Source organism: Rhinopithecus roxellana, chromosome 4 (genome assembly GCF_007565055.1).
Source record: "Rhinopithecus roxellana isolate Shanxi Qingling chromosome 4, ASM756505v1, whole genome shotgun sequence".
Classification (NCBI taxonomy): domain Eukaryota; kingdom Metazoa; phylum Chordata; class Mammalia; order Primates; family Cercopithecidae; genus Rhinopithecus; species Rhinopithecus roxellana.
Window position 1 is genome coordinate 119,890,138 of NC_044552.1, and position 27,496 is coordinate 119,917,633.

General features: G+C 40.8%; 1 protein-coding gene and 1 pseudogene across 2 annotated transcripts in view; one reads left to right on the forward strand and one right to left on the reverse strand.

Annotated features, from left to right (window-relative positions):
* The window catches only part of MAP7 (microtubule associated protein 7), a 210,459-nt gene extending 183,557 nt beyond the window's left edge, over positions 1-26,902 (forward strand). For both annotated transcript variants that reach the window (XM_030928974.1, XM_030928975.1), the window contains 10 exons: positions 2,006-2,118; positions 2,427-2,710; positions 5,729-5,981; positions 7,536-7,707; positions 7,930-8,031; positions 8,731-8,781; positions 8,878-8,935; positions 12,607-12,709; positions 23,574-23,797; positions 25,405-26,902. In XM_030928974.1, coding sequence (XP_030784834.1) covers positions 2,006-2,118; positions 2,427-2,710; positions 5,729-5,981; positions 7,536-7,707; positions 7,930-8,031; positions 8,731-8,781; positions 8,878-8,935; positions 12,607-12,709; positions 23,574-23,797; positions 25,405-25,415 — 1,371 coding nt within the window. In that variant the 3' untranslated portion in view covers positions 25,416-26,902. The remainder of the gene's footprint in view (positions 1-2,005; positions 2,119-2,426; positions 2,711-5,728; positions 5,982-7,535; positions 7,708-7,929; positions 8,032-8,730; positions 8,782-8,877; positions 8,936-12,606; positions 12,710-23,573; positions 23,798-25,404) is intronic.
* LOC104675012 lies at positions 3,966-4,299 on the reverse strand (annotated as a pseudogene).
* Positions 26,903-27,496: the final 594 nt, after the last annotated feature.

The following is a 27,496-nucleotide window of genomic DNA, read 5'->3' on the forward strand; positions in this document are numbered from 1 at the left end:
ACCTACCCCTAGGTGATTAAAGGAGATCACTTTTAAAAAAGAAAGAAACAGCCGGGCGCGGTGGCTCAAGCCTGTAATCCCAGCACTTTGGGAGGCCGAGGCGGGCGGATCACGAGGTCAGGAGATCGAGACCATCCTGGCTAACACGGTGAAACCCCGTCTCTACTAAAAAAATACAAAAAACTAGCCGGGCGAGGTGGCGGGCGCCTGTAGTCCCAGCTACTCGGGAGGCTGAGGCAGGAGAATGGCGTAAACCCGGGAGGCGGAGCCTGCAGTGAGCTGAGATCTGGCCACTGCACTCCAGCCTGGGTGACAGAGCGAGACTCCTTCTCAAAAAAAAAATAAAAAATAAAAAAATAAAAAAGAAAGAAACAATTGGTTCAAAGGCACTGTAATCCTAGGATTATATACCTTTATATAGGTTCATTCCCTGATCTCTGTATTATCAAGGCACAGATAATAATCCCCAACCCCCCCCATCAAAAATTGTCCCTCTTGAGTCTTTTTCCCATTTAGATCACCCATTGATCTGATTTCAGCCAAATCAAAATGTTTTGAGAAAAAGAAAAAGAAGGGCTACTTGAGGTGCTTAACCCCAGTCTCCCCTGGGAAAAGCCCTGGGCCTGCCACCCTGTACACCAGCCAGGAGCACCCCATATGGTGGCTGCAACTTTTGATACCCAAAGCCCACAGCAGCTCTGTGAGGCCCCATCTCCTACTTTTGGGAACTAAAATGGGAGAAATGGTGATTGAGCAGCTGGAAATGATGGAGAGCTGGCACACACTTGTGAAGCTCTTCTCTGCCTCTTTCTTCATTTTTTCTGTTTAGAAATCCCAGGGAGACAATGAGCATTATGTGACACTTAGATGTTTTTGCTTCTCTGATAACCCAGTCTGTCAACTAGGGTGCTATTAAGGAAAATGGAGGGAAACAATTAAAAGGGACACTGAGGGGAATAAAAGGGAAAGGAAGAAAGAGAGGAACTGATGCTTGAGCCAGGCAGAAAAGGAGAGAAGAAAAGGTACACTACTAGTTCATGTCACCTGTGGCTAGATAATACTCTGCCCCTTCCCATGCATGCTTGCAGTCTGCCCTCCTGACAGGTGTTCACATAGGTGCCTCCAGCACGTGCCCCTCCTACCATTGTCAGGTTTCAGATACTTGGAAAGGGTCTGTTTTACTCTGTACAATTTTTGTTTGTTTTGGTCTTGATTGACTTTAGAGTAGTAGAACACTTCTCTTAGCTTCCCTTTGCCCATTTTGACTGAGGGAAGTGTCATCTCTCTAGCTGAATTCCTAGTTGGCAGTCAGGGAGGCGTGATGTGTTGGCCTACCTTCAGATTTCAGTTTATTCCTGGTAAGGAAGAGCAAAAATAAATAAATAGCTGAAATTCCTCACTGTAAAAACCTGACTTTTCTTCAAAGTCACCTATTGTATCAGTTATCTATTGCTGCAAGAGGACACTAGGTGAGGAAGGACTTGATTCCATTATAAAACATCAATATAAAAGAAAAATGAGTTTATATCTAATATAGCAGGCATATAATTTTTTTTAAAGACTGAGATACAGTATGTTTGGGGGGGAAATGCTAAGAATTAAAAAGAAAAAGATGTGTTTTAATTCAAAGTTTTTTAAAAATGGAAGTAACATTTGACATTTGTGTGGGATAAACCAGATTGGGAAGTTTTGCTTCAGGTAATTAATTTTAGACACAAAGTATAGGTTCTTTCTAAAAGTATGTATATACATATGCTTTTTGACAAACTTGACTCCAGATCACACATCCGGAACCACCTTATTAGTGTCACATTGTGTTAATTCAGTTACACTGTTTAGTGTTAAGCTAACAAGGCCCTTTTGTTGAGATGGAATGTGTATATGTGACATAGCTGAGAAAATTCCTTAAAAGGCATTCAATGGTTTCTAGCTCCACTGTTGAGTATTGTGAATGTGGTTGCCTCGCTCATGGAAAAATCTAACTATTGAGTTTCTCTGAACTTAGGGCTATAAAAAAGAAAGAGAGAGAGAAAATGTACCCTTCCTCACATCTGGCACCCGAAGGGCTATATCTCCATCTAATCCCAAAGCAAGACCGCCAGCTCCCTCCCGACTTTGGTAAGTGAAATATAAGTGGCTGGCTGGGTTGTTCCATGTTAGAGAATTAGTAGCTCACTCTTCTGAAAGTGAACTGTTCTTCTCATGCTGTTTGGCTTTGACTTAGGGAATGACATTCTTCCCGAAAGGAAAGGAAAAAGAGAAATTGGAATGGTTCCCTAAAGCAACTCTATTTCTGCATCTACCACATAAAAAACAAATACACTGAGCTAAATATCTGCATTATCTTCCATAGACTCGTGTTCTAGGTTCTGGCAAGCCTGTTCTCATGTGTCCCCTTCTGTCTGCCTTGTTTGTTTGTGGCCCAGGCTTCCATCCAAGTCTCTTCCTCATTTGCCTGGCACACCCAGACCGACATCCTCCTTGCCACACGGCTCAGTCAAAGCTGCTCCTGCTCAGGTCCGGCCCCCATCCCCCGGCAACATCCGCCCTGTCAAGAGGGAAGTCAGAGTGGAGCCTGAGAAAAAAGACCCTGAGAAGGAACCTCAGAAAGTTGCCAATGAGCCCTCACTAAAGGGAAGAGCACCTTTAGTGAAGGTAGAAGAAGCCACAGTTGAAGAGGGGAAACCTGCTGAACCAGAAGCTGGCCCTGGTAAGAGCGAATTCACCTGTGGTGTGGGTGCTCTCTCTTTTTCTCCTGCACTGCTTTGATGAAGCTTTTTTTGTTTTCCTTTTCTTCTCTTATTGGAGACTTGGAAATTTTACTCTAAGGTTAAGTTTAACACCTTTCCTTAAGTATAATATTTTAACTTAGCGTTGCTTAAAAATAGTTAAAAAGAAAAAAAAAAAGAAAAAAAAAAAACCTGGCAACGGTATTCCTGTGCATCCTGGAGTTAAGGAACCCTGGCGTAGCCTGTGTGCTTGATAGAAGTCAGAATTTTTTCCAGACACTGGTTTTTCACCTCTGCCAGGGTAACCAGATACTATTTAGAAATGTAAAATCACCTGGAGCTAGAAGTTCAATATTTCTAGTTGAAAATTGTCTCATTCCAAAGTTTTCTACTTAAGATTGATTTGAAGATACAGGGTGGGGCAAGAAAGAGGAGATGATTCAAGACAGGTGAAAATGGTAGAGAAAGGAGGAGTCCAGTGTTTGCTTCCATGGAAAAGGAAAGGAGGGCCATAGAGCATCATAATAGCCATGAAAATAATCTGTGGAAGCAGAAATAGAAATGTAAATCTCAAATCATACATCCAAAAGCCTATTATTAGAACCACAACACGTGGATTCAGGTGTAGCTTCTCAGTGCTTTTATTGGCTGAGTTCATTCCATAAAATGTGTTCAGAGCACCTGCATCAAAATTACCTGTTTTATTCATTACCTATTGCTGCATAATGAATTGGCAGCATAAAACAACAACAAACATTTCTCATATCACATGGATTCTTGGGTCAGGAATTTGGCAGCAGTGCAGCTGGGTGGTTCCTGCTCAGGACCACTCATAAGATTGCAGTCAAGCTGTCCACTAGAGCTGCAGTCATCTCAAGACTCAACCAGAGCTGGAAGGTGGCTTACACACAAGGCTGGAGGCAGGTGGCCTCAGCTTCTCCACACATGGATCACTCCATGTTATGGCTGAATGTCCTTATCTGTCTCCTTGCTCTGCTGGCTTCTGCCAGAGTGAGTGACCTGGAAGAGAGAATGAGGAGGAATCTACAATGTCTTTTATGACCCAGTCTCAGAAGCTGCACACCAATGTTTCTGTCACATTCTGTTAAGTAGAAGCAAGTCACTAGGTGGAACTCACACTCAAAGAGAAACATAGTCTCCACCTTTTGAAGAGAGAGTTTTCGAAGAATTTTTTTTAAGAGTTCAGCTTTTTATTGAACTTGTTACAAAAGAGGTTTAGTCAAAAAGACCAAAGCCCATATCCTCCTCGGGCTCCTCAGACTCTCTTTTCTTTGCTTCTGTTTCTTCTCCTCAGCTGTAACAACATTGGTGGAGGGGGCAGGACCTCCTGCTGGTGCAGGTCCACGAGCTCCTCCATTGCAGATGAGACTCCGCATGTCAACATTGGCCAGGGCTTTTGAAAACAAGCCAGTTCAAAAAGGTTCAACATTTACACCAGCTACTTTAATGAGGGCATTGATCTTATCCTCCTTGACAGTCACCTCACCCTCATGCAGAATGAAGGTCAAGCCTCATGTAGAATGCAGGCGAGCTCAGAAACAGAGGCCATGGCACAAGCAAGTGTGGGGCTGGCACTGCCCGGCAAGGTACTAGTTGCCAGATGAAGTGAGGATCCCACTTCAACATGGCCCTAGATTCCTCAGAGGGACTGAGTGCAGCTTGGCAGCAGCTGAGGAAAACCGGAAATATTTTTGAACCACCACATCTATAATGTTTTGACATACAGACCCTTGACTTTACCTCAGACTTACTAAATCAGAATATGTAGTGGTGGATATGAGGACTTGAAAGATACTAAGCTTGTCAGTTGACTCCTAAACATGGTTGCCAGATAGAACACCGGGTGGCCAGTTAAATCTGGCAATGCTATTCCTGTGAATTCTGGAGTTTAAGGACCCCTGGCGTAGCCTGTGTGCTTGATAAAGTCAGATTTTTTTCCAGAAGGCCCACTGGTTCTCACCTCTGCCAGGCTAACCAGATGCTATTTAGAAATTTAAAACCACCTGGAGCTGGGAATTCAATATTTCTAGTTGAGAATGGTCTTCATTCAAAAGTGTTCTACTTAAGACTGAATTTGAAGATAGAGGGTGGGGCAAAGAAAGATGATTCAAAACAGGTGAAAATGTTAGAAAAAGGAGGAGTCCAGTGTTTGTTTCCATGGAAAAAGGAAGGAAAGAAAGGCTATAGAGCATCATGATGGCCGAGAAAAGTCTGTGGGAGTAGACGTAGAAATGTGACTCTCGAAAGGAGGGGCTGGAGCAGCCAGGGGCCAGAGCTTGCACTTGCTGGTGCCTTGCTCACTGTGTTGCCGAATTGTGAGTGCCTGTGTGGGGCTTCTGGGGCACCAGCTCTCTAGGTCATCTTCATAAATCTGAGTAAGACCAGAGAACTTCTGCTCCCATCTTGCATCTTGGCAGCCTGGGACATATAAGCAGAATGAGCACCAGCTCCCAAAGAGGCCCTGAGCTCCTCCCATCTCAGACCTAGAGACAGCTCTGGAGAGACAAAAGGGTCCTCTTCATAGGGTGTCATCTTCCCAGTCTGAATCTGGACTCATGGCATGGATGCTGAGGATGCTGCTCTAGTAATGAATGGTTACCAAAGAGTAGGAATTTTCAAATGCAATAAAAGACAAATGGATGATCTCATCTTCTTTTTGCTCAGTGTGTAACTCCCCACAGACTAACATGAGGCTCTGTACACATTCAATATATGTTAACTGATTTAACTGGTATAAAAATAAGACTTGGTGACAGAGTATTAGCTTTGTTGGATGTCTCACTTACACATACTGATTTTTTTATCTGTTGCTTGGTTACAGATAGAACACAGTGAAACCGTGAGAACACACAGTAATAAACATTCCCTTTTCTTTTATAATGGTAAATTCTAGGCCTTGGATGTGGGGAATGCTAGTTTTGGTTTTGTTCTTTGGATTTTGTTTCCAATTGGTTTTCTCCTTGTACCTGTTTGTGCAGCTGCTCCAGCCACGGCCCCAGTTCCAGTCACGGCCCCAACTCCAGCCTCAGCCCCAGCTCCAGCCCCGGTCCCCACCCCAGCCATGGTCTCAGCCCCATCATCCACTGTGATTGCCAGTGCTTCTCCTAAGACTTCTGCAGGCACCACCAACCCAGAGGAGGCCACAAGGCTGCTAGCTGAGAAGAGGCGGCTGGCCCGAGAGCAGAGAGAAAAGGAAGAAAGGGAGAGGAGGGAGCAAGAAGAACTTGAAAGGTAAAAGGGGGACATTGCTCCACACCATGGTGTCAGTGATGTCAGTGATACTTGGATTAACTCAACACCCCTCTGAGAGGGAGGAGGTGATAATACTGATGAAAGTGAATGGATTAGTTCTTTCAGGATTACTGTTACCTAATTTTCCTGTGACTACTAAGCGGTTTGTTTTTTAAATCACATTTTTCTTCTTCCTTCTTCTTTCTTCTTCTTCTTCTTTCTTCTTCTTCTTCTTCTTCTTCTTCTTCTTCTTCTTCTTCTTCTTCTTCTTCTTCTTCTTCTTCTTCTTCTTCTTCTTCTTCTTCTTCTTCTTCCTTTCTTCCTTTCTTCTTCCTCTTTTCTTCTTCTTTTCTTCTTCCTCTTTTCTTCTTCTCTTTCTTCTTCCTCTTTTCTTCTTCCTCTTTCTTCTCTTTCTTTCTTCTTCTTCTCCTTTCTTCTTTTCTTTTCTTTTTTTTTTTTAATAGAAATGGTGTGTCACTATATTGCCCAGGCTGGTCTCAAACTCTTGGGCTCAAGGGATCCTCCCACCCGAACCTCCCAAAGTGCTGAGATTACAGGCATGAGCCACCATTCCCAGCCACGTTTTCTTATTTTAATGACAGTGCAACAACATTGATGGAGAAAGGTTTAAAGAAAAAAAAATCCATAATCATATCAATTTTCAGTAATTGTGTACATTTTGGATGGTCCTTTCTAGTCTCTCAACAGTATGGGAGTGTGTGTATACATGTGTGTGTATATATATATATATACACACACACATATTTACATAATTATAACCACAGCAGAGGTACAATTGTACAGTCTGCTTTTTGACTTAACACATCTCCAATCTCCAGGTTTCCGCTTTGTCTTTGTAATTATCACATTAAGGCTGCATAATAAGGGTTCATGTTTTCTCCTTTCCAGATAAATCTCCTCTCAGAGAGTAGCCAGGTGGGATCTTGACATGCCCCATGATTGCCTGCCAGGCAGTATCCCAGAGACAGTTTGTTCAATTGGTCATCTTCTGGGCCTAATAAAACTAATGTCAATATAATTGTTCTTCAAACGAACACAACTGTACCCTCGGGAAGGATCTCATGCCCCCGCTGGGCCGCCATCTTGGCCATGCCCTGCCTTTGGCTCCAACAGGGAGCTTACATGGCTGTCTTCCTCCTGTCCAGTGACAGAACACTATGACCCTTATTTATTTACAAAGATTTCCTTTGACGGGGGTGCTTCAAATTCATTACTAAGAAGTCACATTATTTGAATTAAACAAATCAGAGCCTTTAAAAATAGTTAAATTCCTTCCAAAAAGCCAGCTCTCCCCAAGATACTGGTGGTTACATGTTGCTTCTGTTTAGCACGGACTGCAATGCAGCTGGCAAGGGGGGAGGAAGACTAAGGGTGGCTTCGCGTTTTGTCCCTTAACAGTGCTGAAGGCATCCAGTGGGGATTTTTCTACTGGACATCTGAAGGAACCGCCCTACAGAATCACCAAGGCAGGCCTTGCTTCAAAGATTTCTCCTCAGGTGTCTTTGTTTTTGTTTTTGTTTTGTCTTTTTCCAGACAAAAGAGAGAGGAATTGGCTCAACGGGTGGCTGAAGAGAGGACTCGCCGTGAGGAGGAGTCGCGCCGGCTGGAAGCCGAGCAGGCCCGGGAGAAGGAGGAGCTGCTGCTGCGGCAGACGGAGGAGCGGGCGCTGCGCGAGCGGGAGGAGGCGGAGCGCGCCCAGAGGCAGGTGCGGCTGCACCCCGCCCCCGCCCCCTCCCCCTCCCCCTCCCCGTCCTGATCCCGCAGGGAGACGCCCCAGCCGGGCAGAGGAGGGTGCCGACTGGACTGTCAGTGCTCCCGCTTCCGCACTTCCTCCATCCGCCACCTCGCCCCCACCTCCGGGCGCCCCCTGGGAGATCTGGGCAGCACGCCTCTTTGTCAGAGGCAGACGCCGACCTTCTGTTTTCAGAAAGAAGAAGAAGCTCGCGTTCGTGAAGAAGCAGAGAGAGCCCGGCAAGAACGAGAGAAGCATTTCCAGAGAGAAGAGCTGGAGCGCCTGGAGAGAAAGAAGGTAGCTGCGTCTTAGCACAGAGGCTCGGGACGCGAACTTGCACCCTCTAAGACCCAGAGACTAGCCCTGGCCATCGGAAAACGCGCCTTCGACCCTCGCCACATAAACTAGTAGCCCCCTCAGTGATAACAGCCTCCTGCAAAGAGATCTCTCTCAGTGTTTTAGCCCTCACCAAAAAGCAGTTAATTCCACTTCATGTAGCTTAAGGCAGTCCAACTTTCTTGGATAACTCCAATTAAGACAAAGCAGCACGGCCGGGCGGGTGGCTCACGCCTGTAATCCCAGCACTTTGGGAGGCCACGGCAGGAGGATCACTGAAGTCAGGAGTTCGAGACCAGCCTGGCCAACATGGTGAAACCCTGTCTTTACTAAAAATACGAAAATTAGCTAGGCGCGGTGGTGGGCACCTGTGGTCCCAGCTACTTGGGAGGCTGAGGAAGCAGAGTCGCTTGCGCCCAGGAGGCGGAGGCTGCAGTGAACTGAGAGCTTGCCATACAGCACTCCAGCCTGGGCGACGGGGCAAGACTCCATCTCAAAAAAAAAAAAAAAAAAAAAAAAAAAAAAAAAAAAAGGGTATATATTATATTTTTCCAAAATAACAAACTGTTTTAAATAATCTATTTATTTCATCAGTTAAATGTGCCAGGCTGGCTTTTTTTCTGTGTTTGATCTTCTTGCTCAATTCTTCCTTTCCGATAGCGACTTGAGGAGATTATGAAAAGAACCAGGAGGACAGAAGCTACAGATAAGGTATTGACATGGCCATTTTCTGACTGTTTTTGTATGCTTTTTTCATTTTCACTTATAACTCTAATTTTTAAAAGTCCTCTTTTTTCTTCTTGGTAGAAAACCAGTGATCAGAGAAACGGCGATATAGCCAAGGGAACTCTCACTGGAGGAACAGGTATTTCTGTCAATGAACTCAAATCAATTTATATATAAAATGTTTGAAATGACTCTCCAGGGGTAAAGATATTCAGGAATTGATGGAGGGAAAAAATTTCCAGTACTTACAGACTCACAGACGCTTAGGGTTCTGTCATCGAGTCCTTCCTCTTATGTAAAACTGTCTAGTGTTTCTGCCAGATACTTTTCACATTTGTTTATACTCTAATGGGTCGCTTGATATTTTAAATCATCTTATGTAATACATATTTATGCATATATGTATATATACTTAATACATATATGTGTATACATACACATACTTTTAGAAGAATTTCCTTTGAGTTTAGAAACTAAAGTTCATTTATCACGTACTATCTGCTCAAGTAGTATATATTTATATTTCCTCTTAAGAAAGGACTTTAGGCCGGGCGCGGTGGCTCAAGCCTGTAATCCCAGCACTTTGGGAGGCCGAGACGGGCGGATCACGAGGTCAGGAGATCAAGACCATCCTGGCTAACATGGTGAAACCCCGTCTCTACTAAAAATACAAAAAACTAGCCGGGCGACCTGGCGGGCGCCTGTAGTCCCAGCTACTCGGGAGGCTGAGGCAGGAGAATGGCGTGAACCCGGGAGGCGGAGCTTGCAGTGAGCTGAGATCCGGCCACTGCACTCCAGCCTGGGCGACAGAGCGAGACTCCGTCTCAAAAAAAAAAAAAAAAAAAGAAAGAACTTTAAATTTACACATTTGACAACTTGTATTATAGGCAGTTCTCAGAAAAAGGATTTAAATGTTATTCCTGTTAGATCTGACTTCAAAATAAAGTTAAAAATTTGTTGAAATTATTATTTTTCAATTGACAAATAATAGTTGTACATATTCTTGGGGTACGTAGTGATATTTCCGTACATATAACATACAGTGATCTTGAAATTCCATTAGAGTTACTTATATGCCATCAGCTTTGGAAAGAGATTATTGATTTTTTTTCGGAGATTATAAGTCAAATGTATTTTAAATAAAAGTGGAATTAACCTTAGTACTCAGATTAAATGAATAATAAGTGCCCTTTTTGTATCAGGTACATCTTTCATACATAATTCCTACTGCTGCCTTGTGAAGTGGTTACTTTGCTTTGTCTTCGAGTCAACAAGCATTTTTGAAGCTCTTCTATGTGCCAGGCCGTGTCATAGGGCTGGGATTCAGTGTGAACAAATAGGCAAGGTCCCTCTACCCACAGGGGCACTCAGGGCCAATGACAGGCCAGGCTCACACAGCTGGGGCCCAGGTCCCCCAGCTCCTGGTTCTGCTCCTTCAGTGATCCCTCGTGGTCTCCATGATTGTACATGCATGTGGTTAGTAGATAGCTCATCATTGTCTTCCTCTTTCCTCATGTGTGATATCAATATGAAAAGAAAAGACCAGAGGTACTGCAGTTTTCTTTTTCTGTTTACAAACAAAACAAAGGCTGGAATACTTTTGGCTCAAAGATCAAATCCAGTGGTTTATGTGACAGAACATTGCCTATAAACATTAAGGATTTTCAAATGTAAAGTATTGTTGGTATTTTGGGACTTAGTTTTATTTCAATAGAAGCTATTTTGGTTCTGTATGTCATAATTCCTTTATAGTGGAGTTTTCATGCTCTTTTAAAGATGCCCTAATGTATGTATGTGTATGTTTGGAGAATAGTCCTAATGGTTGTATATTATAACCCCATTGCATTTTTAACATGCTGTCTTCAACAATGTTGTAATAGACACAGGCTATAAGCAGGCATAGTATCCAGTGAGTTGTTAGAGTGATCAATTTAGGCTGTAAGTTGCACCAGCTCAGGATTATTTGAGGGGCTAATGCTGTAGTTTGTGCCTGGCTAGTCTCCTTGTTGGTTTGTTTTCCTTTTCCCTCTTCCTGCCCTTTCCTTATCTGTTCTTTCAGTATTCTTTGTAAATCAATCCAAGAATGAACAAAGGCAAGAGGGAAGGTGAAACTTACTGATTGGCATAGCTGTGTTTGTCAACACTCATATAAATTTGATTTGAGTTAAAACTGCTAAAAGGAGGCTTGAGGATTAACTGTGCCTAACAAATATTCACCTTCTCCCAGTCCCACATCTGATTGAGGGCTGACTGGTGTTACCAGTGCTACAAAGAGAATTCTGAGGTGGGTAAGCAAGCAGGCGAGTTTACAGATCTGTCAGATGTTTTCTCAGGGGCTGCCTGTCACCAGCTTTGCAAATCTGGGCAGATTTGAAGTTACCACTTACCTTTCTGCCTTAGTTATCAGATCTCTTGTACCTCTGGCAGCTTTACTGAATTTGTGCCAGGTTGTAAAATAACACTGTCTTCAAATTATTTCAGGCCAGGTGAGGTAGCTCACACCTATAATCCCAACACTTTGGGAGGCTGAGGCAGGAGGATCATTTGAGCCCAGGAGTTCAAGACTGGGCAACATAGCAAGACCCTGTCTTTACAAATAATTTTTTTTTAACTAGCTGGGCATGTTGGCATGCACTTGTGGTTCCAGCTACTTGGGAGGCTGAAACAGGAGGATTACCTAAGCCCAGGAGGTCGAGGCTGTAGTGAGCCATGATCACACCACTGCACTGCAGCCTGGGTGACAGAATGAGACTCTTTCTCAAAAAAAGCAGGGGACGAGGGGGTGAGGGGTAGGAATTATTTCAGTTATTCCCCCACATCAAGCTGAAACGATAATCTACCACAGATATATCTGAAACTCCGGCCTGTATAAAGGTTTACAAGTAATCCTGTCCTATATTTTAGAGGCAGTCATCAATACTGTTAGCTTAAAGTGGGCTGCAACATTAAGCTTTGAATAATGAGGTGGAATGGTTAGGTATAATACACTGCCTTCCATTCGTGAAATCCTCATCATTCTAAGTGTGCATATGACTAAACTGAGTTTTCAAAAAAATATATATATATATATATATATTTTTTTTTTTTTTTTTGATAGAGTCTCGCTCTGTTGCCCAGGCTGGAGTGCAGTGGCCGGATCTCAGCTCACTGCAAGCTCCGCCTCCTGGGTTTACACCATTCTCCTGCCTCAGCCTCCCAAGTAGCTGGGACTACAGGCGCCCGCCACCTTGCCCGGCTAGTTTTTTGAATTTTTTTAGTAGAGACGGGGTTTCACCGTGTTAGCCAGGATGGTCTCGATCTCCTGACCTCGTGATCCTGCCCGTCTCGGCCTCCCAAAGTGCTGGGATTACAGGCTTGAGCCACTGCGCCCGGCCTTCAAAAACATGTTTAATACTTATGGTGTTCCATGGTGATTTGCTCTGAATCCTTCATAAAGATACTCAGTATCAGCTTGTTCAAGTCAGCTTACTGCTATCTTTACCAGTTGCTTTGGTTTCAATATTATATACTTTCTGTAACTTTAGTGCTAGGAAAGATAATAATACTTATTTTAGCCCTTCCAACGTGCCAGGCACTGTTCTAGGTCCTTTACATGTATTAATATTATCCATTTAATTCTAACAGCCTATTAAGTAGGTACTGTTACTGATGAGGAAACTAAGGCACAAAGAGTTTAAGTGATGTGCCCGAGGTCTCACAAATGGTAAGTAGCAGAGCCAGGACATAAATCAAGACATTCTGGCTCTTGGAGGTTAGGTCTGATAAAAGAACGTTAGTAACCCTTTGTTCTGTCTCCTTTGCTATGCTCAGAGGTATCTGCACTTCCATGTACGACAAACGCTCCGGGAAATGGAGAGCCAGTAGGCAGCCCACATGTGGTTACCTCACACCAATCAAAAGTGACAGTGGAGAGGTGAGTTTTCACTGACATTCACTGAAGTAAAACATTATCGTTTTTACCCACCAGCTCCACCAGAATTTCAAATTCTTAACATTAAGATTTATTATTTTGGGGGACTTCATTGATTTTTGGTTGAGCTAGTAATTCTGTACTCCAAGAAAGTGGAAATACCTTTTTTCCTGAGTCATTAAATGTGTTGGTGAGGTTTTAGTGTGACTGTTCCAAGAATATTGCAAGTGGCCAAGTGCAGGGCTCACTCCTGTAATCCCAACACTTTGGGAGGCCAAGGAGTGAGGATTACTTAAGGCTGAGAGTTCTAGACCAGCCTGGGCAACATAGCAAAACACCATCTCTGCAAAAAAATAGAAAAACTAGCCAGACATGATAGTATGTGCTTGTAGTCCCACCTTGGGAGACTGAGTTAGGAAGATTGCATGAGCCCAGGAGGTCAAGGATGCAGTGAGCCAAACTCCTGCCGCTGCAGTCCAGCCTGGGTAACAGAGTGAGACCCTGTCTCAAAAAACAAAACAAAAAACCAGTAATAATCAGTTAGTTTTATTTGTATATATTTAGCCCGATCTGAACCATATCCACATTCTTTAATGGTATATAACAGTTGCATTTTAGCCATGCATAATATTACAGTGACTTACATGTTTGTTCCATACAGAAGTCATGTAGATGTCAGACTTCTTATATTATTAATAACAGAGCTGCTTATTGAAGAACCAGACAACTGCTAACAACAGCCTGGAAAAGAGTGTGGATTTAAGAAAGATTGCCTTTGTCTTTCCTTGTAATTATATCAACAGCATCTTATGAACATTTTCAAAAATGAAAAATAAGGGTAATCATAGCCTGTGCCTAAAAATCCAATCAGAGAGAACTTGCAGAAATATTTTTAATAATGTTCAAAAAAAATTAGCTATGACTTTTTAAATTTGGGAAATCTACTTAATGTATGAGTCTTCCTGTCTTTAATGCCAGTCTTTGCTACCAACAGACAACTGAAGGTCCTCAAATTATTTTCTTAATCTAAAAATACATAATTGTTTCGTGGCTTTTGGCCAAGATAAGTACAAAAACACAGACACTACATAACATTTTGTAATGTAGTGGGCAGCAGTTAAAAGGTAAGTCACCCTACTGTTGTGGTGATATCTTTCTGAAATAGTGGAATTTTTATTTATTTTTTTGCCTACTATACTACCAAAGAGAATACCCTGAGGGATCTTCATAATTCATTTCCAATTATGTTGAATAACTTTATTGTAATTACCTAAGATCTATATTAAATGGTATTTTTTTCTTAGTTTTAATTAGTTTTTTTAAATTCATTCCCTATAATTTATTATGTTCAATTCATTGACTTCAGAGATTTCTTTAAAAAAAAAAAAAAAAGAGTAAAAGATACCACAGAGAAAATCCCATTATTATGGGGAACCGACAATGCCTACCATAGTTTCTTTTATTTATTTATTTTTTTTTTTTTTTTGAGACAGACTCTCACTCGGTTGCCCAGGCTGGATGCAGTGGTGTTATCTTGGCTCATTGCAGCCTCCACCTCCTGGGTTCAAGGAGACACACCCAGCTAATTTTTGTATTTTTAGTAGAGACAGGTTTCATCATGTTGGCCAGGCTGGTCTTGACCTCCTGACCTCAAGTGATCCACTCGTCTTGGCCTCCCAAAGTGCTAGGATTACAGGCATGAGCCATCATACCTGGCCTACCATAGCATCTTAAGCCACTGATGATGTTATCTGATCTGTAAAGTTAAATTTATGCATAATTTGACTCTCTTCAGTAGTTAATATCACCAAGCAATCAATCATTATATACGAACCTGAAAAATAATTTTACTATATTTGATACAGATAATAAAATTCTGTTATATTTTAGTGTTTTCCACACACAGAAAAACAACAGTTTGTAATTAAACCAAAATGAACTTACTGGTGTCATCCATCTCTACCCAACAAATAAATTGTCCTTTGTCATATATGTAAGATGATCCCTGTCAAACCATTAGAAGAAACATAAACATAGCCTTTTTCTACTTTTGCCTGACAATACATGCAGGTCCAGATACGCATCAGACATAAACATCAGAATATAAGAATAAGCCTGGCTGGGCACGGTGGCTCACGCCTGTAATCCCAGCACTTTGGGAGGCCGAGGCGGGTGGATCACGAAGTCAGGAGATCCAGACCATCCGGGCCAACACGGTGAAACCCTGTCTCTACTAAAAAATACAAAAAAAATTAGCCTGGCTTGGTGGCGGGCGCCAGTAGTCCTAGCTACACGGGAGGCTGAGGCAGGAGAATGGTGTGAACCCGGGAGGCGGAGCTTGCAGTGAGCCAAGATCGCGACACTGCACTCCAGTCTGGACGACAGAGCGAGACTCCGTCTCAAAAAAAAAAAAAGAATAAGCCTAATATGAAATCCATTGGCCATCTACTCCAGAGTCTCTCTCCTTTAAAGGAAAAAAAAAAAAAAAAAATATATATATATATATATATATATATATATATCTGCTATACATTTTTTATATATATCTGCTATATATATATTTCCTTTAAAGGAAATATATGTATATACTATACATATATTACTATACATATGTTTCCTTTAAAGGAAATTTGTATTTATAGGAATTTAAAGGAATTTATATAAAGGAAATGTATTTATATATATATATAGTAGATATATATTTCCTTTAATGGAAATTTATATATATTTATAGGAATTTAAAGCAATTTATATAAAGGAAATTTATTTTTATATATAGTAGATATATATATTTTATAAGTAGATACATATTTTTATATATATAGTAGATATATATTTTTATATACATGGTAGATATATATATTTTATATATATAGTAGATTCCCAGAGTTACTTGTATTATTTTTACAGATATAAATTTAGGTTTAAAATTTCTATAGCCCTTGTTCATTTATAAAACCAAAACAGCAAATCACAAGTTTATGTAAATAATAAAACCACTTTCAACCTACCCCCACAATGTTACCCTTCTATCCCTTGATTTCCATTTCTAGGGCACCCCCATTGACCAAGTCCCTGGACATTTGCAATAGCCACTTAAATGCTTTTGCCGCTCAAATACTAAATACCAGCCAGGCATGGTGGCTCACGCCTGTAATCCCAGCACTCTGGGAGGCCAAGGTGGGCAGATCGCTTGAGTTCAGGAGTTTAAGACCAGCCTGGGGAACATGGTGAAACCCCTTCTCTAAAAAAATACAAAAATTAGCCCGGCATGGTGGCACACAACTGTAGTCCCAGCTACTTGGCAGGGGGCTGAGAGGGGAAGTTCGCTAGAGCCCGGGAGGTCAAAGCTGCAGCGAGCCTTGATCAGAACACTGCACTCCAACCTGAGTGACAGAGTGAGACCCTGTCTCAGAAAAATAAAGCTGTAAAATCAAGATCAGTGAAATTGTTGTGAAGAATGATGTTTTTCTGAAATAAGTAGGTAATATACATATGGTACTGATTGATCCCTTTTGCATTAGGGATAACCATAATTCATTTCACTCACTGCTTCTCTCTGTTTGAACTGCTTTAAAACCACTAACCTCTTTTTAATACAGAGTGCCATGATGATACTTGGTTTTTATATGGCACTGGCATATTTATTTAGCAGTTCAGCTGGTTCATGTCATTAGCCCTTGTCAAATAAGCTGGTGCTACCTGATACCAGTATGCTTTGAAATACACCTGAAAATGGAGTACTGAAATTATGTAGCAAGAGTCAGCTTTGTGATAATCAGTCAGACAGATGATCAGACTGTATATTATTTTTTTAAAGTTACCTGGGTGAAAACATAAATTTTTAAAAATCATGTAAAGAACAAGACCCCAGTTTGAGAAACAGCACATTTCTGAATGACACTGACCTGCAGGAAATGTTTAATGTGATGTTAAGTTTGGTTCCTATTATATGACACACAGTTTGTGATATGTAGCCTAAGAAATTCTGCTTCCCTTAATGATTTTTAAATTTGTCATCCTTGAATTCATCTAGATTGATCTTGAAACAATCTGTATTTTTGCCTTGTGTTACCTCTTAGAGCAGCAAGTACAAGGAAAGAAGGATGTAAAGAAGTACTTTTATTTCTCTTATAGCTACTCTTTGCAGTTTCAAGGTTAGGACCCATAGTTATCATAAACTAGGCTTTAGAGAATGTCATTGTTCATAGTTTCCATACCCTTCATAGTTATATGGGTTTTACTTCTATTCCCTGTCTACTCTTATTTTATAAGCTGAATACTCCTATTATGTTTACTATATCAGTCAGGGTCTAATCAGAAGGAAAAAAAACAGATTTAAGCCAGAGAAAATTTAAAGAGTAACTATCATTACGATTGGAGTAAGTAGGTTGGAGTAACTATGATTTTGGTTTGCCTTATAAGAAATAAAGAGAACTTGTGGGAATGATAGGGAAAAAAGAAAGAGAATTCTAAAGAATATAGGAGCCTAGTGTAGTGGCTCACACCTGTGATCCCAGAGGCTGAGGCGGTGGATCACTTGAGCCCAATTGGAGACCAGCCTGAGCAACATGGCAAAACCCCATCTCTACTAAAATACAAAAAGTTAGCCAGGCGCAGTGGTGTATGCCTATAGTCCCATCTACTTAGGAGGCCGAGGTGGGAGGATGGCTTCAGCTCGGGAGGTTGAGGCTATGGTGAGCCGTGATCATGCCACTGCACTCCACCCTGGGCAACAGAGTGGGACCCTGTTAAAAAAAAAAAAAAAAAAGAATATACGAATAGCAGATACAAGGAGCAGTCACCTACCCTAGTGTTGCACCCAAGAAGAAAGATCCCCTACCCCCCAAGTCTGTAATCCAGACCTTGTTAGAGAGGATATAACTGTCACTCATTAGATGCCAGAGAAGTTGCTATGGTTTCTTGCCAGCGGAACTTGCCAGAGATCCACCCTCTAGAGTGCCTGGGAAAGCTGTTCACTGTTTCCCCAGAAGCCCTCTACCATGAATCTGCCCCAGTGGGGTGCTGGGGGGAGGCTGCTGGCCACTGTGCACTGCAGGAGCCAGGCACTGGGAAAGGCACATGTATGCTAACGAAGCCTGCTGAGCAAGCACACGCCAACCAGGAAGCAAAACTCTCCTGCAGTGTCTCTCCAGCAATGGCAAAGGATAATTGTTTAACGGGCCCAGATCCAGTTTCACAGAACAGGAATGATGGCTGAATTTGGAGCTGAGAGGCAGTAAATCAATAACTGACACATTTACCTTATCTCTAAAAGACTCCTTCTTCAGCTGTTTGAATATTTTATTCATATTTCTTTAGAGATTCTTCAGCATGAATATGGGGTTGAGGAAAAAGAGCTTCAGAACCAAAAGTTCCAGGCTGGATCCCTAGTTTTACCTTTGAGAAGTTCAGCAACTGTGGGGTTAACCTACTTAATTAAGCCTTAGTTTTCTCATCTGGACATGGAGATACTTTCCACACAAAGTATTGGGAGATTCAGTGAAATGGTGTCTGTGAAGGAGTTCTGAAAACTATGTTGTACTATACAAATGTTACATTTCATTATCTTCATCTTCCTAAAATGAATGCAGTGTCCAGAAAACACACAGTACACTAGGTGTAGCTGCAGTGTGATGTAGAATAATGCTTTTGGTTTGTTCCTGGTATTCCATCTTTTCCTGCCTAGCATTTTATTGGCTTTTTTTTTTTACCATCAAAACACGAGTCAGTATCACCAAGGAATAGTTTGCAGTCTTAACCTCCTTAGTGACTGATCATTCACCATTTTTTAAGGATCGCTCAGCTGACAGTTTTCTAAATCCAGTGCTCTTGCAGACTGCCTGCCTTGTCACTCATTTCATGATTTTGCCTGTTGTTCTCAAGGGGCTATTTTTATGACTTGATTTCCAAGAATAAACATTATCTGCCTACTTAAATTTTATTCTGCTTGTCTTCTGATTATTATAAAACTAACCCTAGCTCTGATCCCTGGGGCTCTCTGCCACTTATACTCTTCCATCTAGAGAAGGGCTTGCTTATTCCTGTCTTTATTTTGTTTTATTTTTGTTTTATGAAACAGGGTCTTGCTCTGTCACCAAGCCTGGAGTGCAGTGGTACAAGCATGGCTCACTGCAGCCTCTACCTCCCGGCTCAAATGATCCTCCCACCCCAGCCTCCTGAGTAGCTGGAACTATAGGTGTGAGCCACACACCCAGCTAATTTAAAGTATATATTTTTTATAGAGATGAGGTCTCCCTATGTTGCCCAGGCTAGCCTCAAATTCTTGGCCTCTGGCCTTAAGCAGTCCTCCAACGTTGGCCTCCTGAAGTGCTGGGATTACAGGTGTGAGCCACCACACCCAGCCTATTCTTGTCTTTAATATCCATCCCCAAAACAGCTTCCCATTCATGAATAAACATTGCCTTTGATGCAGTGAAAACTCACGTTTTTAAACAGTTTTACATCTGAAATCCTGTTAAAAATTTTAAAAGACAAATCACGTCCATCAATATTTCCTTTCACTCCTAGTTTCAAATCAACCTTAAAATGCTTATGAAACCTTTGGTTTTCATCTCAGTGCATTATTTTTAGTGAAGCATTCCATGATCCTTGTGATCAGTCAGCATCTTTATTAAATACCCTACTCTGCACCCCAAGTAGAGTTATCGATCCCTCCAGCTTGCCCACTGTGAATTAAATCACTGATTAATGGAAATGCTTAGGGTCCCTGCCACAGAACATGGTGTGCGTGATACTCTGTGAAAATCCATCATGACAGATCATGCAAGTATAGTGGTAGAATTTGTTTTCGCTAGAAAACTCCACTGCTCAGAATGACTGTCTTTTAATTCAGATTGAGAGAGAAGTATCACTTCTTCTAATGTCTTTAGTACCTAATACATTAGTAAATAAATGATTGCTGTGAACTAAATTACATTTGCCCCTACCCACCTCGAGATATGTCAACAAACTGTCTAGAAGCACCCCAGGAGGATGGCAACCCCCTAACATTACTTTTTCTAGCAGCTAGGACTGAGATCCTTTGTTATAGAGCAGCTCTGTACCAGAAGTATCCTGAATCCTACTCCTCCCCTTACTCCCGAGTGAGATGCCTGGCCCCTTTGCCCCAAAGCCATTTTTCTTGCCCATCTCCTTTCCCCTGATAGGTTCCCTACTGACATTAGTTAGAATGGAAGAGGGTTTGAGTTATCACAATTCTGGCCAGCTTTTAAAGGTGTAAAGAGATATGTGAATATGCCAAGTGTGGTGGCTCACACCTGTAATCCCAGCACTTTAGCAGGTCTAGGCAAGCAGATCACTTGAGCCCAGAGGTTCAAGACCAGCTGGCAACATGGCAAGATCCCATCTCTACAAAAAATACAAAGATCAGCTGAGAGCAGTGGCATGCATCTGCAGTCCCAGATACACGGGAGGCTGAGATGGGAGGATCGCCTGAGCCCAGGGAATTGAAGCTGCAGTAAGCCGTGATTGCACCACTGCACTCAAGCTTGGGCAACAGAGTGAGACCCTGTCTCAAAGAAATATATGAATATATATTCATAACATATATGGATTTTATAAAATTTTATAAATGAATATATACATTTTCCTGTGTAAGATATATGAAGTTTATAAAATACTTGAAATATATCTTTATGACATATATGAATAATATATATGCCCTTGAGCAGATCATTCTTACTGAAAAGCCATGTTTGCATCTTAAGAGAGAGTACTTGTGGAAGGATGCTCCACAAGAATTGAGGAAAATACTTGTTCATGGATAGGAAACTTGCTTTGGAATAGGAAACAAAGGATACAGATCCATGTGAGTACAGGTCGGGGAGGACAGGGGTGAATATCCGAATGGGAACAGAGGAAGTTATCTGCAGTTTCTCAGGTCATTTTGAGATGTTCTTCCACCCCCAGCTGAGAATCTCTAGTCCAGAGGCTAAGAAGCTCTGCTGCCTATACAGCTACTGCCTTACCCTCCTAATACTCCAGAAGACATTTCGTGTTTGTTCATAGCCGTATGGGAGCTGTCTTTTCATAGAATGTTCATCTTTTTTTTAAATAAGGAGTTTTTGGTAATTTTGGTGTTTGATCCGTTCATTTTCCCTCCAAATCTTGAGTTCATCATTGCTTTTAGTTTGGCCTGAAGGAAAAGTAACATTTCCAAGCCCCTATTGTTCACACAGGAAGAGATGTATCCCTTTTAATTTAAAAGTTACTTGTTTTAACATAATTAATAAATATCAAGAAAAAATAAGGTTCTGGCTTCCATAAGCTGTGTGGACGGCAGATTCTTGCCAAGGTCCCAACCCCTCCCTGTACACATTCTGGACTGGAGCAAAGTGTGCGGTCGTCAAAAGTCTTACAGCAGTCTTCAAACTTCAGAAGGTAACTGAAGGCAGGGAATTCAGAAACTGGTGCTCTTATCCTGACTGGACACACGGATCCATAATCCCTAACCCCAGTACTTCAGTTTCAGTTTATAGTTTCTACCAGTCCCGATGTCCCCTGAACATTTCATGACTTGTCATCCAATGCATATGGCACAATTATCCCTCTGATTGCCAACAGTTAGAATGGGCAGGTGGAGGGGAAATGAAATCTGATACTGGCTCAAGTCTGGGGTTAGCCATTGCCATTATGACTTGTTAGTACATGCAGGCCTGGAAGGTGGTAGGTTAAGGTTGCCAAGGAAAAGGGAGCTCTGGAGATAAGGTCCTGTTCTTTATCCTTTGCCAGGACTTCTACTTAAATTCTCTCTGGATTAAGAACCAAAACTGTTTCCCTAGTTACAGAAAGGCTGTTGGTGTTAGGCAAGAACAGGAAGATGGGTGTGGCAGCCCAGGCACTTAGAACAGTAGGTGTTAGATGTGTGTGTGCACATGTGACTGGGGGGGCAGCATGTGCACATGTGTGTGACTGTACTCTTGTGGAGACTTACAATGCCTAGTGGCCTCCCCTTCCCTTGGCAAAATAGCAGAAAAGCATCATCATACTGTATAATATTTCTGTATAATATTTTACAAATAATATTTTCAGTGTATTCTGCAATGCCTTGTGAGACACTTAGGACAGCCATCTTCATTTTTTCCATAAAAAAGGAAGGTTTAATAATTTAAAAAATACATAAATATTCAAATCAGAAATGCTTTAGAATGTGTTCAACAAAGTCAATACTTCTCACTCAGTAGAGAAAGTAAACTCTTTTGACTGGGCACTGTGGCTCATGGCTGTAATCCCAGCACTTTGGGAGGCCGATGGGGGCAGATCACTTGAGGCCAGGAGTTCGAGACCATCCTGGCCAACACGAAGAAACCCTGTCTCTACTAAAAATACAAAAATTAGCTAGCCATGGTGGCGCTCCCCTGTAGTCCCAGCTATTCGGAAGGCTGAGACACAAGAACCACTTTAACCCAGGAGGCAGAAGTGGCAGTGAGCTGAGATTGCACCACTGCATTCCAGCCATGGCAACAGAGTTAGACCCTTCTCAGAAAAGAAAAAAGAAAGTAAACTATTCAATAGGGCAAAAAAAGCAAAGTCTTAAAAAGCAATGGAAAGGTTGGATTTACATTAGCATTGTTTAACAATTTGAGAAGACAAACTGACCTGCTAACAATGTTCAAGCAGTTGGTATTACTGAGACTACAGGTGATTTGTTGAGCATTGAACAAGTTATGAAGCTTGCACATATATGTGTACTGCTGCGATGAAATGAAATGATGGCAAAATTAGTTTGGCACTCATTTGATGCATAGGCATTATTTGGCTACGTTGTAAAGCATAATAATAAGCATATAACATAAGGGGCTGCCAATTTGGTTGGAGAGAGTGACAATCTAAGACAAACTGTAGAAGATTAAGTATTTGGGACCAATTAAGTATATCTCAAAAATAAATCCAAGATATTAAGTATGAATTCATAAGGATCAAAATGAGGTCAGAGGCAGATTTAAGGGGCAAAGATAAGAAGATTGGTCTTCAAAAATTTATATATGAAATTATGCAAGTGCTTTAGGAGGCTGGAATATCTAGGAAGTATGCAAAATGGCTTAATGAGAAAAACACAGGACCAGAGATCAAGAGATTGTGCATTTAGCCTCAACTGTCTCTCAGTAGTTGTGACTTTGTGCAAATCGTTTACTCCCCCTCTCCAAATTATAATCCCCTCATCTTTGAGGCAAAGGTCTTCATAAGTGATACTCTTTATCAGACAAATGTAAAAATGCCTGCAGCAGAAATCATTAAATGTGTAGAACTGCTGCTGCTGCTGATTTGTTTTTATTAATGATCTGTTGTAATTGATAAATTGTTCTATTTGATAATTTTCATAACAAAATAACAGATTTAAAATGTTTTTGTTGTTGTTTAGAGACAGGGTCTTACTCCATAGCCCAGGCTGGAATGCAGTGGTGCCATCATAGCTCACTGAAGCCGCAAACTCCTGAGCCCGAGCGATCTTCCCACCTCAACCACCAGAATAGCTGGGACTGCTGGTGTGTGCCACCATACACAGCTAATTTTTTTATCTTTTGTAGAGACAGGGCTCTTGTTATGTTTACCAGGCTAGTCTTGAATTCCTGGCCTTGAGCAGTCCTCCCATCGCAGCCTCCCGAAGCGCTAGGATTATAGGCATGAGCCACTGTGCCTGACCTAGATTTTTTAAAATAAGAATTTAAGGTACAAATACACCACAATGTATTATTTTTGTTAGTAATGGTGTGACTCATCAGTCTGATTTTTTTAATTGTAGATTTATATAATTATTCATTATAAAACATTTTGGTTTTCCTAATAATGTGTTTTCCAGTGTTAAGACTAACTTACTTCTATTTTTATTTTTCAAATTCCTTAGCACTCCCGATTTGGAAAAACAACCAAATGAAAATGGAGTATCTGTTCAGAATGAAAATTTTGAAGAAATTATAAACTTACCCATTGGATCTAAACCATCCAAAGTAGATGTCACCAATAGTGAGAGCCCAGAAATTCCTTTGAATCCAATTTTGGCCTTTGATGATGAAGGGCCACTTGGGCCCCTGCCTCAGGTGGATGGTGTTCAGACACAACAGACTGCAGGTAAGCTTGCCTCCAACTCCCTTCTGTAGTCATCAGAAATATCTGACACCCAGGAGGACACAAACTGCGGCCTTCTACAGTATGATTGTGGTAACACTTTGTTCTTCAAAGGACCAAGTAAGCCACAGTGGAAAAGATTGTGCCTGGCTCATAGAAATTGAATTTTGAGTTGGATTGGACAACTTCTAAGGCCTCTCCTGTTCTCTCAGTCAGTGCAGAAATCCCGTCTGCAGCACCCAGTGGGTGTCCATCAGCCTCTCTGCACAGAGCAGCACCCATTACCCAACAGCATGCATGGTCAGAATATGCTTTGTAGAAAGACAAGGCTGCCTCCCTATACTTATGGACCATTCCGACCTAGTGCTGCCCACTAGAGAAAGATTTGAGTTTTTTCCATCTTTCTCAGGTCTTCATATATTTGAAGACTACCACCATTTTTCTCTTATTTGGGTTTGGCAACCTGAGTAATACATTATTGTCGTTTTAAAATATGACATGATGGGTAGTTACAATTTAGGTGATGAAACCAGTACTCTGAATAGGATCACACTGAGTCTAAGGATCTTTCCTTGTTAAATGATTTGTTGCTGTTGAAACTGCCTGTGACTTTCTTATACAATGTCTCTTTGACCCACACTTGACCTGAAGTATTTGTGCAAAAAGAACAATCAGGACCCAAAGAAAGAAGGAGTAATATCAAATATCACTAACTCAATGGTCATAGCAGCTCAGCAGCACAATCCCATCAGTCTCAGGAATTAGCAGGATAATCTCTGCTCCCTATCTCTTCAAACCTGTTTCAATTTTGTTGACTTCTCTTCCCTGAAGATGACTTTCATGTATTGACCAGCATCTCGTTATATTTCTATGAAAAGAATTGGCCAAATTCAGGATAACTAAAGGGAGACAATATAGAATTATTTGTGGGCAAATTGTTTTGCCTTCTAGATTCAATCAGTGAATCTGTAATAAATCAACTTGTAATGCAGTGAGGTAACCAATGTGAACCACCCATCCAAATGAAGCTACTCTTCTTTTCTCCTCTAGTGTACTGTCCTTGGAAGTGGAACCTCACTTTAGTGAACTCCACTTTTCTAGGATTTGAAAGGAGGTTGTAAGGGCCCTCCCCAGTCTGACTTTCTGATTCTTAAGCCTTTGGGAACAATCCGACTAATGGTATGTTGATGGAAACATGCCCAGTACAGCTTCCTACTCATGTTACAGATTTACAGGGAGGGAAAGAACTTCTAGATGATTTATCAACATTTATTTAACCTCCAACATATGTTTAGAACCCTAAGCATCGGGTACTGAGGATACAAGAGAAATGAATGTTGAAATCCCTAACCGAGAAAAGTACAATCTGCGTATGCCACTTGGAAAAATGAAGGCTATGACCTAAGTTAATGTAAAGAAAGAACATGTGTTTCCTATGAGTAACAGAATTCACTTAAGACTGTGAATCCTAACAAAATGGCCTATTCTTATATAAGTGTATATAACAGTATAGTAAATTTTAGAAATTTAAGGTATTGCTATAGTATTCTTGAAATAAGATTTTAGATAAATGTCATATTAATCTGTTATTTTTCTGTCTCTTCATATAGAAGTTATATGAGTATTTCTTCTGAAGAACCAAAGCTGAAATTTAATGAGAATTTCTACAATTAATGGAATTCCTTTCATGCTATAAAGGAGCATCCCCTCCGCCAGTTTTCTAAAGAGTTCTTGACCATCATTTTGAAAAGATTTATTAAAACTAGCTAAAGACAGCAGACTGGATAGCTTTTCTAATCATTTTCATCAATAGGAAAAAAGAAATACGTCTCATTCTTCAATACTTTAAAATGGCTTTTTCCAGTGTGCTCCTTCTTAGCAATCAATATTTTTCTGCATTCTTTAAAAGACAAGAGAATTTGGTTATAAAAGAAATGGGCTGACTAGGCATGTTTTTTTGGTCTTAAAAGCTTAACATGTAAAATTGGCAAAAAAATTTTTACCTTTTATAATACTTGAAAAATAAGTACCTCTTTGCTCTACAAGTAGAATGAATAGGGGAAGAGTTTAAACCTGTTTAAATATTATTTCAAAGAGCTCTATTTGTAGAAGCAAATTATAGGCAGATTACCAGGTTCTTATAAATACAACTTGTACATGGACATTCTGCAAACCCAGCTGTCACGTTTTTCTTGCAACTCCTTTTGCAAAAGCAGACTGAAATGTTTTAAAATGTGAAAAAGCATTATTTTTTCAAAGCAAGAAAATAATTTACTGCCCTCTTACATAATGTATTTATAAAGTTTTTCCAGATAAATTAATCAAATCAATTAGAACAATGTGACAACATTACAAATTTAATTTGTTAGCTGCATTCCTTCTGATGTTACCACGAGAGAATGTTACTGATGATTCAGGGCTATTTCTGAAGTCTGTATGTTGCTGCTGTCCCCAGTGATGGTGGACTTATCTTTGCCTTACCTGATCACAAATTATGTTGCGGAAAATAAAGATTTAATATTTCTTTAAATAGAAAAAGAATTTGGTTTTGCTCGTTTAAGAGCAATGAGAAAATGATGGAGTGTTGACTGTGTTTGGCACACAGGACACGGACCTTCATGGAAGTCCTTGCTCTGTGTGGCATCTGCCAGCTTTTCACCTTTCATTCTTCTTCTTCACTTTTGCTGCTGAGCCTAGCTGTACAAACTTGCACTTTCATTTGCTAATATAAATTCAATGTTATTTTACCATTTTAGAGACTACTAATGATTAAATGTAGAAGGAGAGGGTGCACATGTTTTTATGTGGAGTGTTAAAAAAGATAAATTTATACCACAGTAACGTGCAGCTTTTCTGAAGAGAGAAATTGGTTAAACTGCTAGGTTGAATGACAGACTTCATCTATTGGACTATTTGTTTTAATCCAGGCATATGGTCTTTAGTAACAGCTTTTAATTTGTTAAAACATTAATTTGAGGGTTTTGCCTATTTTCAGTTGTCCATGTACACAGTCATTATATTAAAAAAGAAATCTGTTCAACAAAGTTGTTTCATTTGTTTAAATCAACATAGCATGAAACACCAAATAAAATGTTTGACATAGTTTTACTTTTAGGTTTCTCATATGTTATAACTTCACTCAGATTGATTCTTGAGTCTTCAGATTGTCCTTCATTTAACTCAGTGACATTTTCCCAGCCTCTTGTTGATTACGCATATAGGATAGCTTTATTTAAAATTTAGAGCTGTAGGTCTATTTTGGCTGTTTTTCTTTTTCATGTATGTTTTTAAACTTTGGTGATCATTAGCAAACTGAAAGCCTTCTAAGTCATCAAGTTTTTATTAGAAGTGGTACAGAATTCTTAATTATATTGTGTTTAGAGCAGTGCTGCCAGAGAATGACCCTGATCTTTACAATGGCTGGCTTGCTTTTTGGCCAGCACTTGAAAAATCTGTATTTACTTGAAGACCTTAAGGAGGTCTTCAGTATTCACACTACATTAAGGGGAGCGCTCAGGAATCAAATATGGCCCTCATTATGAAAATAGAGTGAATGGGCTTTTAGTTTCCTTTCTACACCATTGCAAACTATCTAGGCCAATTTAGTCAGTCACCAGTCACGGGTCTGTTTGGCGGTACCTCTAGTAAGGCTGTATGTGTCCTCATATATAACCACACCACCTTGTGGTGTGTTACAGTAAA